We start from the raw sequence: 25,282 nt of genomic DNA on the forward strand, positions 1-25,282 counted from the left end.
GCTGGCTTTTCTTAGAGGCTTTCTTGGGGGTAAAAAAAGAAAAACAGAAAAGCAATGTTTTTAGTGATTTCAGAGAGATGAAGGGGGAGAGAGAGGGGCAAACATCGATGAGGAGAGAGAGTCACTGATTGGCCGCCTCCCGCATGCCCCCCACTGGGGATCGAGCATGCAACCCGGGCATGTGCCCTGACCGAGAATCAAACTGTGACCTCCCGGTTCATGGGTCAACCACTGAGACACACCAGCTGGGCTTACAGGCTTTTTTGATCATCACACAACCTTAGAAAAATCTATTTCTTCTCTGAATGTAATTGTGGACCTTGAAAATGTAAACTTCAAAGACTTCAGGCAAGATCACATAAAGAGCAGGTGCTAGCACTACTGTTGACATCACGGGCCTATGACACAGAAGTTTTTGATCTTCCTACTCTGTGTGCTGAGGGGTTCTCTTTATGCTTATTTGACACTACCAATAAAATGAACAAATAACAAAAATCTAGCACATAACCAATTGGGCAAAACTGTTATAACAAAGGGCACACCACTGCCCACAAGATCTCCTACAGGAGCATCTCCAAGACATAAGAGCCAACATCTTAAGTAAGTGCAGGCCCTCTGGCTAGCGAATCTAAGAGGTCCTACTGACATCTACAGGAATTTTAACAATATGGCCACACATGATATGTTAAGTGAACTGAAACACACAGAATGTTTTTCAGTTTCCAAGTCACTTTATTTCAAGATGACAACCTTGGGATGAATAGCTGTAGGATGATGCCATTCTTAGAGTGATTCTTGATCGATTCTCCCAGTAAGTGCCAATGTGATTTTTCTCCATTGTGTAGGTTCCAGTTAGCATTTAGTAAAGTTCAGGGGATTCTGTTTCTTTCCCAGTTTAGTTTTTACCCCTTCTTTTATCATCACCTTCATCATCATCTTCAGTTAAGTATGTAAACCAACCCAAAAGTAATACAAGCAGTAAAAGGGCTGTTCGAATAAAGAGCACAACTAGGGCGTGGTTTATATTAACACTTATTTTGCCGCGAACACCTGGTTCTCTGTCAGGTGCAGGGCCACTGTCCACACTACCACCTGGTCCTGTTTGGTTACATCCTGGTGGATTCCACCCTCGTTGACAGTGACAATGTTTCTTATTGTTGCACACCCCTCTGAAATTGCATGTCTTGACATCACAATCATAACCCATGTCTGCATGAAAAGTACACTTCTGTTTCACACAAAATTTTCCTGGCCCACATGTTGCACCATCCATTACAAGTCCGAGAGCTGGTTCTTCTGAGCCAAGGTGTAGATCAAATCCAAAGCATACTTCTTGTTGAACATCTTTTACTATTAGGCGACGAAATGTAATATGATCACCTCCACCAGGTACTTCTGGGACATAACGACAGTGCAACATTCCGCAAAAAACATCATCTGGTTCACATTTGTGAGTCCTTTTTCCATAAAGGACGTTCACCAACCCACAGTTTCCAAATCGGTCACCTACTGCATTCAATTGCTTATAGCACGCTGGTGAACCATCTCTTACTTCGTAGCCAAAAAGGGCCTGACGCTGCATATCACGGTCACTACAGTTTCCGCTCACACAAACGGCTAATCCTGAACACGGCGTTCCATCCTGGATATAAACATTTTCTGGACAAAGAGCCGTTTTCCCGTCACAGTATTCTGCCAGATCACAAATGCCAAACCTCTCCCTACAAATCCATCCAGGTTTAGCAGGTTTACAATTCAAACAGCAACCTCCTCCACTGCATTGACTGCCAAGGGAGAGGGCACAATTGGTCTCGCAACATTTATCTTTAGCACAGTCTCTAAAGGTGCCACAGTCACATTCTTCCTTCTCATTTATGATCTGGTCACCACAATGAGGAGCTATATAAGGAAAATTACCATATGGTACATTTTTATCAATCAGACAGTAGGGAAAGATAGACAGACGAAACTGGAATCGTTCATAGGAACAGTTGCTAAACATATCAAAAAGACCTGCCTTAGGAGCCATGACACAGAAGGTCCTTCGAAAACATCTACAACAAGTTCCATCATGTCCCATGCCCAAACCATGACCAAGTGCATGTGCTGAAATAGAGGCAGCTAAAAATATATGATGATTTTCTACAAATACACCCATTACCCCCCAGTTGGGGTTGCATACTCCATCATGGTGGCTAAGATATATACCTCCAAACAATTTATGTCCTGTAAGAAGCAATGAAGTATCATGAGGAATTTCATGAAAAATCCTCCAAAAGTTCCACAAACCAAACTGTTGTATAAGCCTATAAGCATTCTCACGACGGGTTACATCCGTAGGATCCGAACGTTTCCATAAGCACATAATGTGTATGTGGATGACTAGTTGATGTTGAAAATAAATGGTATGCATTATGTTGTTTATCATCACCACGTTCTCTATTACCCGTGTCATATTACGGGACATCGAGTATAATGAGCTAGTAACTGTATAGTGAATTTTCGCGTCTTGCTTATGGGTCCACCACAAATACACGGGCACAGCTCTAGGGTTTTCAGCAACCATTGCCTCTTCATATGCTAGATCACCATCTTCTTCTTCAATCCTACACCTTTCATTCTCTGCTGACTGTTCTTCTGACACAAGCAGAGAAACCACATGCTCAAACTTGGAAGAATCCTCCAGTGGTTTGATTTCATAAGTGAAGTCATCCACCTGCAGCATGCCACGCAGACCCCCACGGCAGGTGTCCAGCGTGCCCATGGACCCGGGAACTCCTTCCAGGTAGCTGTAGTAGTAGCAGTCTCGAGGGACAAAGGGGTAGTCCTCCTGCATGGCACCTTGGTCGTTATCGGTGATAACAGGAAACTGTCTGGGCAGCAAGTTCTTCTTGACCTTCATGTGAACCACAAGCCTACGGCCCCTGAAGTGAATCCTGTAGGAGAGCTGGTCTTGCACCCCAGCTCCACCCACCCTGTGGGACACCTTCCTGGGGATCACAATTTCAGAGGAAGTGAAGCGCCATCCTGGCAGGGCATGGGAGCAGCAGACCTGGGACAGGAGCAGCCAGAGTAGAGGCAGCCAGAGATCACCTGTCAGGTGGGCCTGGGCCCAGGCAGGCCCCATGAGTGAGGCAGCCTGTGACCAAAGAAACTACAGGCAAGTGGGAGGCAGGCAAGACTAACCTGCAACAGCACCTTTCCCAGCTGTGTAGTCAGGAGGAGAGCAGAGACTGGAGGTCTGGCACCCCCAGAGAGGTGGAGCAGGGAGGGGGCAGCTATTACATAACAATGGCGCATTCATTAGGGGACGCTGTGCTCAGTGATCCAGGGAGCCTGTGCTGAAAGGTCCCTTGGTCTCTTGGAAAACACCCAGGGGAAGAATAAGTGGATTTCCTGGTGAGATGTGTGATCTTTAAAAACGGAATCCCACACGACTGAGCGTGAAAACAGAGAACTCACCCTTGAGAGAATGAGGTACAGGAACGGGCCCACCCAAGGGAATACACAGTCTGCATCGCTTATCAAATTTTTAGTAGCAGCTCCCCTCGTAGTGTGTGAGAGAGCCTACTGAAGACATGGCCAAAATGCCAGCCCTGAAACACTACTCTGGACGGACAGAGCGCCCTCCTTCGGCGTGCAGTGTCTGTGTTAAATCAGAGACCGCTATGTGGTGCTGTACATCCGTTACGCAGAACACATGGGACCAGGAACCAAGGAGTAGGAGCTGGGTGGCCCAGTTTCCATTCCTCTTACTGACCCACTGGCGGCTGTTCCGCTGCCCTCCCTGCACCTGTGTAGTCTCCAGGGCTACAGGTCTTGGCCCACAGGGGATGTGCTTTTGCCAGGGATATGGCACGAGTCCCACAGAATTGCAAGCTACAGGTGCCATCAGGGCACCTCGCACATCTTGTGTCCAGCTGGTGAGAAGGGGAGTTACCATTTTGGAAAGAGTACTAACTGATTCTGAGTAGCAGGGGAGGGAACGGCTGCTGCTGAACCTCGGTACAGCCATGGAGGATTATATGTGGAATCCAGGTGACTCACTTGGGAGCCACGTGGAACTCCCTTCGGCAATGGTAACTCCGAACGGACCTGTGTAGCCAACTTGACCCAGAAGGTCTCAGACTCCTCAAGGATAAAGGAGCAAAAGATTTTCAACAAATAATACAGAGAGTCCTCTCATTTCCCTTACCTTCCTTCTACTCTGCCCTGTTTTCTTTCTTTGGCTTTATACCTCCTACACCCCATGACCACCTAAAAGTGCCGCAAGGCTTACAGAAACAGCTGTCAGAAATACTGTTCTGTTGGTTACTGGGACTCCAAACAAGGGGCAGGAAAAGAGATACCACCCCCATCCACAAGTTTTGCAAAAGGTGGAAAATGCCACTGAAGTTAAAACAAGTGAGGGTTATTCAAATTCTTTCCATCTTAGAAAAACCCTGACCTTGGTTTCCGCCTGGTCTTCAGGCATTCCCTGATAGGCTTCAACCGAATGAAGCCTTTAACCTGTATCTGAGGCGTGTACATCTGTGTTTTTTAAAATAACTTGGTGCCATTACATGAGAAAGGTTGGGCAAACCCCAAACACTGGGTGGCTGGGTCAAGAACAGCACCTATCAAAGAACCCTAACTTCCTTGGGTGGGGCTGCAAGTCCTCCTCCTGGTCTCTGTTCTTTTTTATAGCATGGAGATTGCAGGCTGCCATTCTTCTGCAGGTCAACCCTCTGCCAGACTCATGTCAGTATTTGCCTGCTTTTTGGAGTCCTTTGGATGAGCAGAGAATCAGGCTTACTGTAAGGTCGGGCAAGTCCCTCCTTCTATGTCAGTCTTCTTTAACTAGGGGAAACCCGTAATCCGCCCAAGCCCTGTGCTAGATTTGTGCTAGATCTGTGGTGTGCCACAAAGTTCCTGACTCTATTACTTTCTTCTGAAAGTGGCATGATTTTAGGAAGTACAGTCTTGAACTGCAGGGGCCCTTTGGTTTCTTGGGCAGGTCACACCTGTGTAGCATGCCACCTTAGAAGAGAGGGTATTACAACAGCGATCACACCACGGGCCGCTTACTTCGGTTGGTCCAAAGGAGGCAAGAAAGAAAGCAAGAAAGATTTTGAACAAATTCTAAGACTTTGAGGCTTCCTTTTAAACAACTTTAGCCTTCTTCCCCTCCCAAAGAAGTTGTCCTCCGGTCTACCTCTGTAACTGTGTGTCTCATAGCCCCACTCCTTTCTCACCTCCCTCCTATCCTGATCCCTCTCTTCCTTTCAGCCCCACTGCTCCTCTTCCTCACCTTCTGCAGCTCCCCCTTACCTTTGTCCTGGAACTTCACCCTTTCTTGATATGCCAAAGTCCTACAAATAGGGTTAAACAGAACTTAAGGCTAACCCTGAGCATTTCTGCTCTTATGTTAACTGGGAAAAGTCTAGCTGTGTTCACTAGGCTGTAAGGGATCTGGCACCAATTAGAAAACACTTTTAAGGAATACACATGTTAGGCCTTAACATGATACAGCCACCTCTTTAGAAGTTATGGCATATAACCTGAATTGTCAATGCTTTTTAGAAACATTTTAGACTTGCATGCTACACCCATCCTTGGGTCAAAATCTTACTTCACACTTTTGGAGAGAGCATGATAACCAAAGAAAACACACACACACACACACACACACACAATCAAACTTACTGTAGTACAAATAAAACAGCCTGAGGGAAACAACAGGCCCTTAACAAATGCAAAACAGATCAGTGAGAATATGAACCAGTATTGGGAAAGTGAGGAAAAAAGAGGGAAAATGTTACAGGGCCCAGAATTCACATGCTACGGTAAACAGGCTGCTGAAACAGAAACCGAATTGCTACCCACCCCCTACCCCCACCCCCCAGGAAGACAGTCTAGTTTCAACAATTGCCCATGGATCAGCAAGAAACAACCCTCTTAGGAAATGGTCATCCAACCTCGATTTTAGGAGATACTGATGACAGTTGCTGATGGAGCGCCCATATTTGATAAGAGTAAGGAAGCAGGGGCTCAGACCCATCATAGATGAAGGTCCAGATCACTCGACCAGAGAAGCCAACCGGACACAAAGTGCTGGCCATGAGAGCTCTATAAAAGATGGACAAGTTACAGTGTCACAGACTGGCGATCCTACCGATTCTCCACTGCTGCATCCTTCCTCCACCATTTGGTGGCTGGCCTCATCTGCATCCTATATTTTCAGAAAGAGATGTAAACTTTGGCCTGAGGCATCTAAATAGCACAAACACAACACACCACTTGTCAGACTCTGTTCTAGTGCACTGTTTCTGAAGTGACCGCTTCCTGTTTCCTCTTACCTAAAATTTTGTCTTCATATATACATGGTGTCCCCCCAAAACGTATACACACTTTAACAGCCCATAGCTCAATTTGGAATATTAAATGTATTTTAATAAAACACGGCCTTTATAATTATTCAAGAATGTATATACACTTTTTCGGAAACACCCTATGTGTCAGACAGTCGGTGCCATTCTGTAATTTATGGACAGGCTGTGATGAGTCAATTCCCGTGATTTTGAATGTGAGATACTATGACACAATAACCCTAGGCCTTAGGAAATGATGGATCAGTCATCAGTGGCCCCTTCCTTATGTGAAAGCTTTACAATAAGGAGGGATGCTGAACTCATCATACTTGGAATACCCCAGCTTTAGCACAACCGAAGAGGAAGAAAAATGATAAGAGTTGGCCTGTAAGTGCTTAAATTGGGCTGGCTTTTCTTAGAGGCTTTCTTGGGGGTAAAAAAAGAAAGACAGAAAAGCAATGTTTTTAGTGATTTCAGAGAGATGAAGGGGGAGAGAGAGGGGCAAACATCGATGAGGAGAGAGAGTCACTGATTGGCCGCCTCCCGCATGCCCCCCACTGGGGATCGAGCATGCAACCCGGGCATGTGCCCTGACCGAGAATCAAACTGTGACCTCCCGGTTCATGGGTCAACCACTGAGACACACCAGCTGGGCTTACAGGCTTTTTTGATCATCACACAACCTTAGAAAAATCTATTTCTTCTCTGAATGTAATTGTGGACCTTGAAAATGTAAACTTCAAAGACTTCAGGCAAGATCACATAAAGAGCAGGTGCTAGCACTACTGTTGACATCACGGGCCTATGACACAGAAGTTTTTGATCTTCCTACTCTGTGTGCTGAGGGGTTCTCTTTATGCTTATTTGACACTACCAATAAAATGAACAAATAACAAAAATCTAGCACATAACCAATTGGGCAAAACTGTTATAACAAAGGGCACACCACTGCCCACAAGATCTCCTACAGGAGCATCTCCAAGACATAAGAGCCAACATCTTAAGTAAGTGCAGGCCCTCTGGCTAGCGAATCTAAGAGGTCCTACTGACATCTACAGGAATTTTAACAATATGGCCACACATGATATGTTAAGTGAACTGAAACACACAGAATGTTTTTCAGTTTCCAAGTCACTTTATTTCAAGATGACAACCTTGGGATGAATAGCTGTAGGATGATGCCATTCTTAGAGTGATTCTTGATCGATTCTCCCAGTAAGTGCCAATGTGATTTTTCTCCATTGTGTAGGTTCCAGTTAGCATTTAGTAAAGTTCAGGGGATTCTGTTTCTTTCCCAGTTTAGTTTTTACCCCTTCATTTATCATCACCTTCATCATCATCTTCAGTTAAGTATGTAAACCAACCCAAAAGTAATACAAGCAGTAAAAGGGCTGTTCGAATAAAGAGCACAACTAGGGCGTGGTTTATATTAACACTTATTTTGCCGCGAACACCTGGTTCTCTGTCAGGTGCAGGGCCACTGTCCACACTACCACCTGGTCCTGTTTGGTTACATCCTGGTGGATTCCACCCTCGTTGACAGTGACAATGTTTCTTATTGTTGCACACCCCTCTGAAATTGCATGTCTTGACATCACAATCATAACCCATGTCTGCATGAAAAGTACACTTCTGTTTCACACAAAATTTTCCTGGCCCACATGTTGCACCATCCATTACAAGTCCGAGAGCTGGTTCTTCTGAGCCAAGGTGTAGATCAAATCCAAAGCATACTTCTTGTTGAACATCTTTTATTATTAGGCGACGAAATGTATTATGATCACCTACACCAGGTACTTCTGGGACATCACGACAGTGCAACATTCCGCAAAAAACATCATCTGGTTCACATTTGTGAGTCCTTTTTCCATAAAGGACGTTCACCAACCCACAGTTTCCAAATCGGTCACCTACTGCATTCAATTGCTTATAGCACGCTGGTGAACCATCTCTTACTTCGTAGCCAAAAAGGGCCTGACACTGCATATCACGGTCACTACAGTTTCCGCTCACACAAACGGCTAATCCTGAACACGGGGTTCCATCCTGGATATAAACATCTTCTGGACAAAGAGCCGTTTTCCCGTCACAGTATTCTGCTAGATCACAAATGCCAAACCTCTCCCTACAAATCCATCCAGGTTTAGCAGGTTTACAATTCAAACAGCAACCTCCTCCACTGCATTGACTGCCAAGGGAGAGGGCACAATTGGTCTCACAACATTTATCTTTAGCACAGTCTCTAAAGGTGCCACAGTCACATTCTTCCCTCTCATTTATGATCTGGTCACCACAACGAGGGGCTATATAAGGAAAATTATCATATGGTACATTTTTATGAGCCAGACAGTTGGGAAAGATAGCCAGACGAAACTGGAATCGTTCATAGGAACAGTTGCTAAACATATCAAAAAGACCTGCCTTAGGAGCCATGACACAGAAGGTCCTTCGAAAACATCTACAACCAGTTCCATCATGTCTCATGCCCAAACCATGACCAAGTGCATGTGCTGAAATAGAGGCAGCTAAAAATATATGATGATTTGCTACATATACACCCATTGCCCCCCAGTTGGGGTTGCATACTCCATCGTGGTGGCTAAAATATGTATCTCCAACCAATTTATGTCCCGTAAGAAGCAATGAAGTATCATGAGGAACTTTTCTATAAAACCTCCAAAATTTCCATAAACCAAAGTGTTCTACAAGTTTGTAAGAATTCTCATAATTGGTTACGTCCGTAGGATCCATATGTTGCCATATGCAGATAACGCGTATTTCGATGACTAGTTGATTTTGAAAATAAATGGTATGCATTATGTTGTTTATCATCACCACGTTCTCTATTACCTGTGTCATATTACCGGACATTACGTATAATGAGTTAGTAACTGTATAGTGAAGTTTCGCGTATTGCTTATGGGTCCACCACAAATACACGGGCACAGCTCTAGGGTTTTCAGCAACCATTGCCTCTTCATATGCTAGATCACCATCTTCTTCTTCAATCTTACACTTTTCATTCTCTGCTGACTGATCTTCTGACACAAGCAGAGAAACCACATGCTCAAACTTGGAAGAATCCTCCAGTGGTTTGATTTCATAAGTGAAGTCATCCACCTGCAGCATGCCACGCAGACCCCCACGGCAGGTGTCCAGCGTGCCCATGGACCCGGGCACTCCTTCCAGGTAGCTGTAGTAGTAGCAGTCTCGAGGGACAAAGGGGTAGTCCTCCTGCATGGCACCTTGGTCGTTATCGGTGATAACAGGAAACTGTCTGGGCAGCAAGTTCTTCTTGACCTTCATGTGAACCACATGCCTACGGCCCCTGAAGTGAATCCTGTAGGACAGCTGGTCTTGCACCCCAGCTCCACCCACCCTGTGGGACACCTTCCTGGGGATCACAATTTCAGAGGAAGTGAAGCGCCATCCTGGCAGGGCATGGGAGCAGCAGACCTGGGACAGGAGCAGCCAGAGTAGAGGCAGCCAGAGATCACCTGTCAGGTGGGCCTGGGCCCAGGCAGGCCCCATGAGTGAGGCAGCCTGTGACCAAAGAAACGGCAGGCAAGTGGGAGGCAGGCAAGACTAACCTGCAACAGCACCTTTCCCAGCTGTGTAGTCAGGAGGACAGCAGAGAGAGACTGGAGGTCTGGCACCCCCAGAGAGGTGGAGCAGGGAGGGGGCAGCTATTACATAACAATGGCGCATTCATTAGGGGAGGCTGTGCTCAGGGATCCAGGGAGCCAGCACTGAAAGGTCCCTTGGTCTCTTGGAAAACACCCAGGGGAAGAATAAGTGGATTTCCTGGTGAGATGTGTGATCTTTAAAAACGGAATCCCACATGACTGAGCGTGAAAACAGAGAACTCACCCTTGAGAGAATGAGGTACAGGAACGGGCCCACCCAAGGGAATACACAGTCTGCATCGCTTATCAAATTTTTAGTAGCAGCTCCCCTCGTAGTGTGTGAGAGAGCCTACTGAAGACATGGCCAAAATGCCAGCCCTGAAACACTACTCTGGACGGACAGAGCGCCCTCCTTCGGCGTGCAGTGTCTGTGTTAAATCAGAGACCGCTATGTGGTGCTGTACATCCGTTACGCAGAACACATGGGACCAGGAACCAAGGAGTAGGAGCTGGGTGGCCCAGTTTCCATTCCTCTTACTGACCCACTGGCGGCTGTTCCGCTGCCCTCCCTGCACCTGTATAGTCTCCAGGGCTACCGGTCTTGGCCCACAGGGGATGTGCTTTTGCCAGGGACATGGCACGAGTCCCACAGAATTGCAAGCTACAGCTGCCATCAGGGCACCTCACACATCTTGTGTCCAGCTGGTGAGAAGGGGAGTTGCCATTTTGGACAGAGTACTAACTGATTCTGAGTAGCAGGGGAGGGAACGGCTGCTGCTGAACCTCGGTACAGCCATGGAGGATTATATGTGGAATCCAGGTGACTCACTTGGGAGCCACGTGGAACTCCCTTGGGCAATGGTAACTCGGAACGGACCTGTGTAGCCAACTTGACCCAGAAGACCTCAGACCCCTCAAGGATAAAGGAGCAAAAGATTTTCAACAAATAATACAGAGAGTCCTCTCATTTCCCTTACCTTCCTTCTACTCTGTCCCGTTTTCTTTCTTTGACTTTATACCTCCTACACCCCATGACCACCTAAAAGTGCCGCAAGGCTTACAGAAACAGCTGTCAGAAATACTGTTCTGTTGGTTACTGGGACTCCAAACAAGGGGCAGGAAAAGAGATACCACCCCCATCCACAAGTTTTGCAAAAGGTGGAAACTGCCACTGAAGTTAAAACACGGGTGGGTTATTCAAATTCTTTCCATCTTAGAAGAACCCTGACATTGGTTCCCGCCTGGTCTTCAGGCATTCCCTGATAGGCTTCAACCGAATGAAGCCTTTAACCTGTATCTGAGGCATGTACATCTTTGTTTTTTAAAATAACTTGGTGCCATTACATGAGAAAGGTTGGGCAAACCCCAAACACTGGGTGGCTGGGTCAAGAACAGCACCTATCAAAGAACCCTAACTTCCTTGGGTGGGGCTGCAAGTCCTCCTCCTGGTCTCTGTTCTTTTTTATAGCATGGAGATTGCAGGCTGCCATTCTTCTGCAGGTCAACCCTCTGCCAGAGTCATGTCAGTATTTGCCTGCTTTTTGGAGTCCTTTGGATGAGCAGAGAATCAGGCTTACTGTAAGGTTGGGCAAGTCCCTCCTTCTATGTCAGTCTTCTTTAACTAGGGGAAACCCGTAATCCGCCGAAGCCCTGGTCAGATTTGTGCTAGATCTGTGGTGTGCCACAAAGTTCCTGACTCTATTACTTTCTTCTGAAAGTGGCATGATTTTAGGAAGTACAGTCTTGAACTGCAGGGGCCCTTTGGTTTCTTGGGCAGGTCACACCTGTGTAGCATGCCACCTTAGAAGAGAGGGTATTACAACAGCGATCACACCACGGGCCGCTTACTTCGGTTGGTCCAAAGGAGGGAGGGAGGAAAGGAAAGAAAGAAAGAAAGAAAGAAAGAAAGAAAGAAAGAAAGAAAGAAAGAAAGAAAGAGAGAGAGAGAGAGAGAGAGAGAGAGGGAGGGAGGGAGGGAGGGAGGGAGGGAGGGAGGGAGGGAGGGAGGGAGGGAGGGAAGGAAGGAAGGAAGGAAGGAAGGAAGGAAGGAAGGAAAGAAGGAAGGAAGGAAGGAAGGAAGGAAGGAAGGAAGGAAGGAAGGAAGGAAGGAAGGAAGGAGGAAAGGAGAGGAAAGGAGAGGAAAGGAGAGGAAAGGAGAAAGGAATGGAAAGGAGAAAGGAAAGGAAAGGAAAGGAAAGGAAAGGAAAGGAGAAAGGAAAGGAGAAAGGAGAGGGGAGGGGAGGGGAGGGGAGGGGAGGGGAGGGGAGGGGAGGGGAGGGGAGGGGAGGGGAGGGGAGGGGAGGGGAGGGGAGGGGAGGGGAGGGGAGGGGAGGGGAGGGGAGGGGAGGGGAGGGGAGGGGAGGGGAGGGGAGGGGAGGGGAGGGGAGGGGAGGGGAGGGGAGGGGAGGGGAGGGGAGGGGAGGGGAGGGGAGGGGAGGGGAGGGGAGGGGAGGGGAGGGGAGGGGAGGGGAGGGGAGGGGAGGGGAGGGGAGGGGAGAGGAGAGGAGAGGAGAGGAGAGGAGAGGAGAGGAGAGGAGAGGAGAGGAGAGGAGAGGAGAGGAGAGGAGAGGAGAGGAGAGGAGAGGAGAGGAGAGGAGAGGAGAGGAAAGGAAAGGAAAGGAAAGGAAAGGAAAGGAAAGGAAGGGAAGAAAGAAGAAAAGAAAAGAAAAGAAAAGAAAAGAAAGAAAGAAAGAAAGAAAGAAAGAAAGAAAGAAAGAAAGAAAGAAAGAAAGAAAGAAAGAAAGAAAGAAAGAAAGCTTTTGAACAAATTCTAAGACTTTGAGGCTTCCTTTTAAACAACTTTAGCCTTCTTCCCCTCCCAAAGAAGTTGTCCTCCGGTCTACCTCTGTAACTGTGTGTCTCATAGCCCCACTCCTTTCTCACCTCCCTCCTATCCTGATCCCTCTCTTCCTTTCAGCCCCACTGCTCCTCTTCCTCACCTTCTGCAGCTCCCCCTTACCTTTGTCCTGGAACTTCACCCTTTCTTGATATGCCAAAGCCCTACAAATAGGGTTAAACAGAACTTAAGGCTAACCCTGAGCATTTCTGCTCTTATGTTAACTGGGAAAAGTCTAGCTGTGTTCACTAGGCTGTAAGGGATCTGTCTTGAGTATCTGGCACCAATTAGAAACCTCTTTTAAGGAATACACATGTTAGGCCTTAACATGACACAGCCACCTCTTTAGAAGTTATGGCATATAACCTGAATTGTCAATGCTATTTAGAAACATTTTAGACTTGCAGGCCACACCCATCCTTGGGTCAAAATCTTACTTCACACTTTTGGAGAGAGCATGATAACCAAAGAAAACACACACACACACACACACACATACACACACAATCAAACTTACACACACACACAATCAAACTTACTGTAGTACAAATTAAACAGCCTGAGGGAAACAACAGGCCCTTAACAAATGCAAAACAGATCAGTGAGGATATGAACCAGTACTGGGAAAGTGGGGGAAAAAAAGAGGGAAAATGTTACAGGGCCCAGAGTTCACATGCTTTGGTAAACAGGCTGCTGAAACAGAAACAGAATTGCTACCCACCCCCCAGCCCCTACCCCCACCCTCAAGAAGACAGTCTAGTTTCAACAATTGCCCATGGATCAGCAAGAAATAACCCTCTTAGGAAATGGTCATCCAACCTCGATTTTAGGAGATACTGATGACAGTTGCTGATGGAGCGCCCATATTTCATAAGAGTAAAGGAAGCAGGGGCTCAGACCCATCATGGATGAAGGTCCAGATCACTCGTCCAGAGAAGCCAACCGGACACAAAGTGCTGGCCATGAGAGCTCTATAAAAGATGGACAAGTTACAGTGTCACAGACTGGCGATCCTATCGACTCTCCACTGCTGCATCCTTCCTCCACCATTTGGTGGCTGGCCTCATCTGCATCCCATATTTTCAGAAAGAGATGTAATCTTTGGCCTGAGGCATCTAAATAGCACAAACACAACACACCACTTGTCAGACTCTGTTCTAGTGCACTGTTTCTGAAGTGACCGCTTCCTGTTTCCTCTTACCTAAAATTTTGTCTTCATATATACATGGTGTCCCCCCAAAACGTATACACACTTTAACAGCCCATAGCTCAATTTGGAATATTAAATGTATTTTAATAAAACACGGCCTTTATAATTATTCAAGAATGTATATACACTTTTTCGGAAACACCCTATGTGTCAGACAGTCGGTGCCATTCTGTAATTTATGGACAGGCTGTGATGAGTCAATTCCCGTGATTTTGAATGTGAGATACTATGACACAATAACCCGAGGCCTTAGGAAATGATGGATCAGTCATCAGTGGCCCCTTCCTAATGTGAAAGCTTTACAATAAGGAGGGATGCTGAACTCATCATACTTGGAATACCCCAGCTTTAGCACAACCGAAGAAGAACAAAAATGATAAGAGTTGGTCTGTAAGTGCTTAAATTGGGCTGGCTTTTCTTAGAGGCTTTTTTGGGGGTAAAAAAAAGAAAAGAAAACCAATGTTTTCAGTGATTTCAGAGAGAGGAAGGGGGAGAGAGAGGGACAAACATCGATGAGGAGAGAGAGTCACTGATTGGCCGCCTCCCGCATGCCCCCCACTGGGGATCGAGCATGCAACCCGGGCATGTGCCCTGACCGAGAATCAAACTGTGACCTCCCGGTTCATGGGTCAACCACTGAGACACACCAGCTGGGCTTACAGGCTTTTTTGATCATCACACAACCTTAGAAAAATCTATTTCTTCTCTGAATGTAATTGTGGACCTTGAAAATGTAAACTTCAAAGACTTCAGGCAAGATCACATAAAGAGCAGGTGCTAGCACTACTGTTGACATCACGGGCCTATGACACAGAAGTTTTTGATCTTCCTACTCTGTGTGCTGAGGGATTCTCTTTATGCTTATTTGACACTACCAATAAAATGAACAGATAACAAAAATCTAGCACATAACCAATTGGGCAAAACTGTTATAACAAAGGGCACACCACTGCCCACAAGATCTCCTACAGGAGCATCTCCAAGACATAAGAGCCAACATCTTAAGTAAGTGCAGGCCCTCTGGCTAGCGAATCTAAGAGGTCCTACTGACATCTACAGGAATTTTAACAATATGGCCACACATGATATGTTAAGTGAACTGAAACACACAGAATGTTTTTCAATTTCCAAGTCACTTTATTTCAAGATGACAACCTTGGGATGAATAGCTGTAGGATGATGCCATTCTCAGAGTGATTCTTGATCGATTCTCCCAGTAAGTGCCAATGTGATTTTTCTCCATTGTGTAAGTTCCAGTTATCATTTAGTAAAGTTCAGGGGATTCTGTTTCTTTCCCAGTTTACTTTTTACCCCTTCTTTTATCATCACCTTCATCATCATCTTCAGTTAAGTATGTAAGCCAACCCAAAATGAATGCAAGCAGTAAAAGGGCTGATCGAATAAAGAGCGCAACTAGGATGTGGTTTACATTAACACTTATTTTGCCGCGAACACCTGGTTCTCTGTCAGGTGCAGGGCCACTGTCCACACTACCACCTGGTCCTGTTTGGTTACATCCTGGTGGATTCCACCCTCGTTGACAGTGACAATGTTTCTTATTGTTGCACACCCCTCTGAAATTGCATGTCTTGACATCACAATCATAACCCATGTCTGCATGAAAAGTACACTTCTGTTTCACACAAAATTTTCCTGGCCCACATGTTGCACCATCCATTACAAGTCCGAGAGCTGGTTCTTCTGAGCCAAGGTGTAGATCAAATCCAAAGCATACTTCTTGTTGAACATCTTTTATTATTAGGCGACGAAATGTATTATGATCACCTACACCAGGTACTTCTGGGACATCACGACAGTGCAACATTCCGCAAAAAACATCATCTGGTTCACATTTCTGAGTTCTTTTTCCATAAAGGACGTTCACCAACCCACAGTTTCCAAATCGGTTACCTACTGCATTCAATTGCTTATAGCACGCTGGTGAACCATCTCTTACTTGGTAGCCAAAAAGGGCCTGACACTGCATATCACGGTCACTACAGTTTCCGCTCACACAAACGGCTAATCCTGAACACGGGGTTCCATCCTGGATATAAACATCTTCTGGACAAAGAGCCGTTTTCCCGTCACAGTATTCTGCTAGATCACAAATGCCAAACCTCTCCCTACAAATCCATCCAGGTTTAGCAGGTTTACAATTCAAACAGCAACCTCCTCCACTGCATTGACTGCCAAGGGAGAGGGCACAATTGGTCTCGCAACATTTATCTTTAGCACAGTCTCTAAAGGTGCCACAGTCACATTCTTCCTTCTCATTTATGATCTGGTCACCACAACGAGGGGCTATATAAGGAAAATTATCATATGGTACATTTTTATGAGCCAGACAGTTGGGAAAGATAGCCAGACGAAACTGGAATCGTTCATAGGAACAGTTGCTAAACATATCAAAAAGACCTGGCGTAGGAGCCATGACACAGAAGGTCCTTCGAAAACATCTACAACCAGTTCCATCATGTCCCATGCCCAAACCATGACCAAGTGCATGTGCTGAAATAGAGGCAGCTAAAAATATATGATAATTTGCTACATATACACCCATTGCCCCCCAGTTGGGGTTGCATACTCCATCGTGGTGGCCAAAATATATATCTTTAACCAATTTATGTCCTGTAAGAAGCAATGAAGTATCATGAGGAATTTGGTTATAAAACCCCCAAAATTTCCACAAACCAAAGTGTTCTACAAGTTTGTAAGAATTCTGATGACGGGTAACTTCCGTAGGATCCGAATGTTGCCATATGCACATAAGGCGTATTTCGATGACTAGTTGATTTTGAAAATAAATGGTATGCATTATGTTGTTTATCATCACCACGTTCTCTATTACCTGTGTCATATTACGGGTCTTCACGTATAATGAGCTAGTAACTGTATAGTGAAGTTTCGCGTATTGCTTATGGGTCCACCACAAATACACGGGCACAGCTCTAGGGTTTTCAGCAACCATTGCCTCTTCATATGCTAGATCACCATCTTCTTCTTGAATCCTACACCTTTCATTCTCTGCTGACTGTTCTTCCGACACAAGTAGAGAAACCACATGCTCAAACTTGGAAGAATCCTCCAGTGGTTTGATTTCGTAAGTGAAGTCATCCACCTGCAGCATGCCACGCAGACCCCCACGGCAGGTGTCCAGCGTGCCCATGGACCCGGGAACTCCTTCCAGGTAGCTGTAGTAGTAGCAGTTTCGAGGGACAAAGGGGTAGTCCTCCTGCATGGCACCTTGGTCGTTATCGGTGATAACAGGAAACTGTCTGGGCAGCAAGTTCTTCTTGACCTTCATGTGAACCACATGCCTACGGCCCCTGAAGTGAATCCTGTAGGACAGCTGGTCTTGCACCCCAGCTCCACCCACCCTGTGGGGACACCTTCCTGGGGATCACAATTTCAGAGGAAGTGAAGCGCCATCCTGGCAGGGCATGGGAGCAGCAGACCTGGGACAGGAGCAGCCAGAGTAGAGGCAGCCAGAGATCACCTGTCAGGTGGGCCTGGGCCCAGGCAGGCCCCATGAGTGAGGCAGCCTGTGACCAAAGAAACTGCAGGCAAGTGGGAGGCAGGCAAGACTAACCTGCAACAGCACCTTTCCCAGCTGTGTAGTCAGGAGGAGAGCAGAGACTGGAGGTCTGGCACCCCCAGAGAGGTGGAGCAGGGAGGGGGCAGCTATTACATAACAATGGCGCATTCATTAGGGGAGGCTGTGCTCAGCCATCCAGGGAGCCTGCGCTGAAAGGTCCCTTGGTCTCTTGGAAAACACCCAGGGGAAGAATAAGTGGATTTCCTGGTGAGATGTGTGATCTTTAAAAACGGAATCCCACACGACTGAGTGTGAAAACAGAGAACTCACCCTTGAGAGAATGAGGTACAGGAACGGGCCCACCCAAGGGAATACACAGTCTGCATCGCTTATCAAATTTTTAGTAGCACCTACCCTCGTAGTGTGTGAGAGAGCCTACTGAAGACATGGCCAAAATGCCAGCCCTGAAACACTACTCTGGACGGACAGAGCGCCCTCCTTCGGCGTGCAGTGTCTGTGTTAAATCAGAGACCGCTATGTGGTGCTGTACATCCGTTACGCAGAACACATGGGACCAGGAACCAAGGAGTAGGAGCTGGGTGGCCCAGTTTCCATTCCTCTTACTGACCCACTGGCGGCTGTTCCGCTGCCCTCCCTGCACCTGTGTAGTCTCCAGGGCTACAGGTCTTGGCCCACAGGGATGTGCTTTTGCCAGGGATATGGCACGAGTCCCACAGAATTGCAAGCTACAGGTGCCATCAGGGCACCTCACACATCTTGTGTCCAGCTGGTGAGAAGGGGAGTTGCCATTTTGGACAGAGTACTAACTGATTCTGAGTAGCAGGGGAGGGAACGGCTGCTGCTGAACCTCGGTACAGCCATGGAGGATTATATGTGGAATCCAGGTGACTCACTTGGGAGCCACGTGGAACTCCCTTGGGCAATGGTAACTCCGAACGGACCTGTGTAGCCAACTTGACCCAGAAGGCCTCAGACCCCTCAAGGATAAAGGAGCAAAAGATTTTCAACAAATAATACAGAGAGTCCTCTCATTTCCCTTACCTTCCTACTACTCTGCCCCGTTTTCTTTCTTTGGCTTTATACCTCCTACACCCCATGACCACCTAAAAGTGCCGCAAGGCTTACAGAAACAGCTGTCAGAAATACTGTTCTGTTGGTTACTGGGACTCCAAACAAGGGGCAGGAAAAGAGGAACCACCCCCATCCACAAGTTTTGCAAAAGGTGGAAACTGCCACTGAAGTTAAAACACGGGTGGGTTATTCAAATTCTTTCCATCTTAGAAGAACCCTGACCTTGGTTCCCGCCTGGTCTTCAGGCATTCCCTGATAGGCTTCAACCGAATGAAGCCTTTAACCTCTATCTGAGGCATGTACATCTTTGTTTTTTAAAATAACTTGGTGCCATTACATGAGAAAGGTTGGGCAAACCCCAAACACTGGGTGGCTGGGTCAAGAACAGCACCTATCAAAGAACCCTAACTTCCTTGGGTGGGGCTGCAAGTCCTCCTCCTGGTCTCTGTTCTTTTTTATAGCATGGAGATTGCAGGCTGCCATTCTTCTGCAGGTCAACCCTCTGCCAGACTCATGTCAGTATTTGCCTGCTTTCTGGAGTCCTTTGGATGAACAGAGAATCAGGCTTACTGTAAGGTCGGGCAAGTCCCTCCTTCTATGTCAGTCCTCTTTAACTAGGGGAAACCCGTAATCCGCCCAAGCCCTGGTCAGATTTGTGCTAGCTCTGTCGTGTGCCACAAAGCTCCTGACTCTATTACTTTCTTCTGAAAGTGGCATGATTTTAGGAAGTACAGTCTTGAACTGCAGGGGCCCTTTGGTTTCTTGGGCAGGTCACACTTGTGTAGCGTGCCACCTTAGAAGAGAGGGTATTAGAAACAGTGATCACACCACGGGCCGCTTACTTCTGTTGGTCCAAAGGAGGGAAGGAGGGGAGGGAGGGGGAGGGGAGGGGAGGGGAGGGGAGGGGAGGGGAGGGGAGGGGAGGGGAGGGGAGGAGGGGAGGGGAGGGGAGGGGAGGGGAGGGGAGGGGAGGGGAGGGGAGAGGGAGGGGAGAGGGGAGGGGAGGGGAGGGGAGGGGAGGGGAGGGGAGGGGAGGGGAGGGGTGGCGAGGGGAGGCGAGGGGAGGCGAGGGGGAGGCGAGGGGAGGGGAGGGGAGGGGAGGGGTGGGGAGGGGGGAGAGAGGGAGGGAGGAAGGGAGAGAGGGAGGGAGGAAGGAAGGAAGGAAGGAAGGAAGGAAGGAAGGAAGGAAGGAAGGAAGGAAGGAAGGAAGGAAGGAAGGAAGGAAGGAAGGAAGGAGAAAAGAAAAGAAAAGAAAAGAAAAGAGAAAAGTAAAGAAAAGAAAAAAGAAAAGAAAAGAAAAGAAAAGAAAAAAGAAAAGAAAAGAAAAGAAAAAAGAAAAGAAAAGAAAAGAAAAGAAAAGAAAAGAAAAGAAAAGAAAAAAAGAAAAGAAAAGAAAAGAAAAGAAAGAAAGATTTTGAACAAATTCTAAGACTTTGAGGCTTCCTTTTAAACAACTTCAGCCTTCTCCCCCTCCCAAAGACGTTGTCCTCCGGTCTACCTCTGTAACTGTGTGTCTCATAGCCCCACTCCTTTCTCACCTCCCTCCTATCCTGATCCCTCTCTTCCTTTCAGCCCCACTGCTCCTCTTCCTCACCTTCTGCAGCTCCCCCTTACCTTTGTCCTGGAACTTCACCCTTTCTTGATATGCCAAAGCCCTACAAATAGGGTTAAACGGAACTTAAGGCTAACCCTGAGCATGTCTGCTCTTATGTTAACTGGGAAAAGTCCAGCTGTGTTCACTAGGCTGTAAGGGATCTGTCTTGAGTATCTGGCACCAATTAGAAACCACTTTTAAGGAATACACATGTTAGGCCTTAACATGACACAGCCACCTCTTTAGAAGTTATGGCATATAACCTGAATTGTCAATGCTATTTAGAAACATTGTAGACTTGCACGCCACACCCATCCTTGGGTCAAAATCTTACTTCACACTTTTGGAGAGAGCATGATAACCAAAGAAAACACACACACACACACACAATCAAACTTACTGTAGTACAAATTAAACAGCCTGAGGGAAACAACAGGCCCTTAACAAATGCAAAACAGATCAGTGAGGATATGAACCAGTATTGGGAAAGTGAGGAAAAAAGAGGGAAAATGTGACAGGGCCCAGAGTTCACATGCTTTGGTAAACAGGCTGCTGAAACAGAAACAGAATTGCTACCCACCCCCCACCCCCTACCCCCACCCCCGCAGGAAGACAGTCTAGTTTCAACAATTGCCCATGGATCAGCAAGAAATAACCCTCTTAGGAAATGGTCATCCAACCTCGATTTTAGGAGGTACTGATGACAGTTGCTGATGGAGCACCCATATTTGATAAGAGTAAAGGAAGCAGGGGCTCAGACCCATCATGGATGAAGGTCCAGATCACTCGATCAGAGAAGCCAACCGGACACAAAGAGCTGGCCATGAGAGCTCTATAAAAGATGGACAAGTTACAGTGTCACAGACTGGCGATCCTACCGATTCTCCACTGCTGCATCCTTCCTCCACCATTTGGTGGCTGGCCTCATCTGCATCCCATATTTTCAGAAAGAGATGTAAACTTTGGCCTGAGGCATCTAAATAGCACAAACACAACACACCACTTGTCAGACTCTGTTCTAGTGCACTGTTTCTGAAGTGACCGCTTCCTGTTTCCTCTTACCTAAAATTTTGTCTTCATATATACATTGTGTCCCCCCAAAACGTATACACACTTTAACAGCCCATAGCTCAATTTGGAATATTAAATGTATTTTAATAAAACACGGCCTTTATAATTATTCAAGAATGTATATACACTTTTTTGGAAACACCCTATGTGTCAGACAGTCGGTGCCATTCTGTAATTTATGGACAGGCTGTGATGAGTCAATTCCCGTGATTCTGAATGTGAGATACTATGACACAATAACCCGAGGCCTTAGGAAATGATGGATCAGTCATCAGTGGCCCCTTCCTTATGTGAAAGCTTTACAATAAGGAGGGATGCTGAACTCATCATACTTGGAATACCCCAGCTTTAGCACAACCGAAGAAGAACAAAAATGATAAGAGTTGGCCTGTAAGTGCTTAAATTGGGCTGGCTTTTCTTAGAGGCTTTTTTGGGGGAAAAAAAAGAAAAAACGAAAAGCAATGTTTTTAGTGATTTCAGAGAGAGGAAGGGGGAGAGAGAGGGACAAACATCGATGATGAGAGAGAGTCACTGATTGGCCGCCTCCCGCATGCCCCCCACTGGGGATCGAGTATGCAACCTGGGCATGTGCCCTGACCGAGAATCAAACTGTGACCTCCCGGTTCATGGGTCAACCACTGAGACACACCAGCTGGGCTTACAGGCTTTTTTGATCATCACACAACCTTAGAAAAATCTATTTCTTCTCTGAATGTAATTGTGGACCTTGAAAATGTAAACTTCAAAGACTTCAGGCAAGATCACATAAAGAGCAGGTGCTAGCACTACTGTTGACATCACGGGCCTATGACACAGAAGTTTTTGATCTTCCTACTCTGTGTGCTGAGGGGTTCTCTTTATGCTTATTTGACACTACCAATAAAATGAACAAATAACAAAAATCTAGCACATAACCAATTGGGCAAAACTGTTATAACAAAGGGCACACCACTGCCCACAAGATCTCCTACAGGAGCATCTCCAAGACATAAGAGCCAACATCTTAAGTAAGTACAGGCCCTCTGGCTAGCGAATCTAAGAGGTCCTACTGACATCTACAGGAATTTTAACAATATGGCCACACATGATATGTTAAGTGAACTGAAACACACAGAATGTTTTTCAGTTTCCAAGTCACTTTATTTCAAGATGACAACCTTGGGATGAATAGCTGTAGGATGATGCCATTCTCAGAGTGATTCTTGATCGATTCTCCCAGTAAGTGCCAATGTGATTTTTCTCCATTGTGTAGGTTCCAGTTAGCATTTAGTAAAGTTCAGGGGATTCTGTTTCTTTCCCAGTTTACTTTTTACCCCTTCTTTTATCATCACCTTCATCATCATCTTCAGTTAAGTATGTAAGCCAACCCAAAATGAATGCAAGCAGTAAAAGGGCTGATTGAATAAAGAGCGCAACTAGGATGTGGTTTACATTAACACTTATTTTGCCGCGAACACCTGGTTCTCTGTCAGGTGCAGGGCCACTGTCCACACTACCACCTGGTCCTGTTTGGTTACATCCTGGTGGATTCCACCCTCGTTGACAGTGACAATGTTTCTTATTGTTGCACACCCCTCTGAAATTGCATGTCCTGACATCACAATCATAACCCATGTCTGCATGAAAAGTACACTTCTGTTTCACACAAAATTTTCCTGGCCCACATGTTGCACCATCCATTACAAGTCCGAGAGCTGGTTCTTCTGAGCCAAGGTGTAGATCATATCCAAAGCATACTTCTTGTTGAACATCTTTTACTATTATGTGACGAAATGTAATATGATCACCTCCACCAGGTACTTCTGGGACATTACGACAGTGCAACATTCCGCAAAAAACATCATCTGGTTCACATTTCTGAGTTCTTTTTCCGTAAATGACGTTCACCAACCCACAGTTTCCAAATCGGTCACCTCTTGCATTCAATTGCTTATAGCACGCTGGAGAACCATCTCTTACTTGGTAGCCAAAAAGGGCCTGACACTGCATATCATGGTCACTACAGTTTCCGCTCACACAAACGGCTAATCCTGAACACGGGGTTCCATCCTGGATATAAACATCTTCTGGACAAAGAGCCGTTTTCCCGTCACAGTATTCTGCTAGATCACAAATGCCAAACCTCTCCCTACAAATCCATCCAGGTTTAGCAGGTTTACAATTCAAACAGCAACCTCCTCCACTGCATTGACTGCCAAGGGAGAGGGCACAATTGGTCTCGCAACATTTATCTTTAGCACAGTCTCTAAAGGTGCCACAGTCACATTCTTCCCTCTCATTTATGATCTGGTCACCACAACGAGGAGCTATATAAGGAAAATTACCATATGGTACATTTTTATGCGCCAGGCAGTTGGGAAAGACAGCCAGACGAAACTGGAGTGCGAGATAAGAACAGTTGCTAAACATATCAAAAAGACCTGGCTTAGGAACCATGACACAGAAGGTCCTTCGAAAACATCTACATCCGGGTTTATCATGTAGGATGCCCAAACCATGACCAAGTGCATGTGCTGAAATAGAGGCAGCTAAAAATATATGATAATTTGCTACAAATACAGCCATTGACCCCCAGTTCGGGTTGCATACTCCATTGTCGTGGCTAAAATATATATCTCTAACCAATTTATGTCCTGTAAGAAGCAATGAAGTATCATGAGGAATTTCTTTATAAAACCTCCAAAATTTCCACAAAGCAAACTGTTCTACAATTTTGTAAGAATTCTGACGGGTTACGTCCGTAGGATCCGAATGTTGCCATATGCACATAAGGCGTATGTTGATGACTAGTTGATTTTGAATATAAATGGTATGCATTATGTTGTTTATCATCACCACGTTCTCTACTACCTGTGTCATATTACGGCACATCTTGTATAATGAGCTAGTAACTGTATAGTGAATTTTCGCGTCTTGCTTATGGGTCCACCACAAATACACGGGCACAGCTCTAGGGTTTTCAGCAACCATTGCCTCTTCATATGCTAGATCACCATCTTCTTCTTCAATCCTACACCTTTCATTCTCTGCTGACTGTTCTTCCGACACAAGCAGAGAAACCACATGCTCAAACTTGGAAGAATCCTCCAGTGGTTTGATTTCGTAAGTGAAGTCATCCACCTGCAGCATGCCACGCAGACCCCCACGGCAGGTGTCCAGCGTGCCCATGGACCCGGGAACTCCTTCCAGGTAGCTGTAGTAGTAGCAGTCTCGAGGGACAAAGGGGTAGTCCTCCTGCATGGCACCTTGGTCGTTATCGGTGATAACAGGAAACTGTCTGGGCAGCAAGTTCTTCTTGACCTTCATGTGAACCACATGCCTATGGCCCCTGAAGTGAATCCTGTAGGACAGCTGGTCTTGCACCCCAGCTCCACCCACCCTGTGGGACACCTTCCTGGGGATCACAATTTCAGAGGAAGTGAAGCGCCATCCTGGCAGGGCATGGGAGCAGCAGACCTGGGACAGGAGCAGCCAGAGTAGAGGCAGCCAGAGATCACCTGTCAGGTGGGCCTGGGCCCAGGCAGGCCCCATGAGTGAGGCAGCCTGTGACCAAAGAAACTACAGGCAAGTGGGAGGCAGGCAAGACTAACCTGCAACAGCACCTTTCCCAGCTGTGTAGTCAGGAGGAGAGCAGAGAGAGACTGGAGGTCTGGCACCCCCAGAGAGGTGGAGCAGGGAGGGGGCAGCTATTACATAACAATGGTGCATTCATTAGGGGAGGCTGTGCTCAGGGATCCAGGGAGCCTGCACTGAAAGGTCCCTTGGTCTCTTAGAAAACACCCAGGGGAAGAATAAGTGGATTTCCTGGTGAGATGTGTGATCTTTAAAAACGGAATCCCACACGACTGAGTGTGAAAACAGAGAATTCACCCTTGAGAGAATGAGGTACAGGAACGGGCCCACCCATGGGAATACACAGTCTGCATCGCTTATCAAATTTTTAGTAGCAGCTACCCTCGTAGTGT

At 46.5% G+C, this 25,282-nt stretch overlaps 2 protein-coding genes across 3 annotated transcripts in view; both read right to left on the reverse strand.

Moving 5' to 3' along the window:
- Positions 1-25,282, reverse strand: part of LOC148094043 (disintegrin and metalloproteinase domain-containing protein 21-like) — a 44,016-nt gene that overhangs the window by 11,117 nt on the left and 7,617 nt on the right. The gene's annotated exons all lie outside the window — the stretch shown is intronic.
- On the reverse strand, positions 896-2,080 carry LOC148094044 (disintegrin and metalloproteinase domain-containing protein 20-like). Its single transcript, XM_087828825.1, has one exon. The coding sequence runs from the start codon at positions 2,078-2,080 to the stop codon at positions 896-898; it is 1,185 nt and encodes a 394-aa protein (XP_087684951.1).

The sequence above is a fragment of the Miniopterus natalensis genome, chromosome 1 (assembly GCF_054644295.1).
Source record: "Miniopterus natalensis isolate mMinNat1 chromosome 1, mMinNat1.hap1, whole genome shotgun sequence".
Taxonomy (NCBI): Eukaryota; Metazoa; Chordata; class Mammalia; order Chiroptera; family Miniopteridae; genus Miniopterus; species Miniopterus natalensis.

What these genes read in the sequence shown, in the direction of transcription:
- LOC148094044 (XM_087828825.1), bottom strand. Translation starts at nt 2,080, where the DNA reads ATGGGACATGATGGAACTTGTTGTAGATGTTTTCGAAGGACCTTCTGT.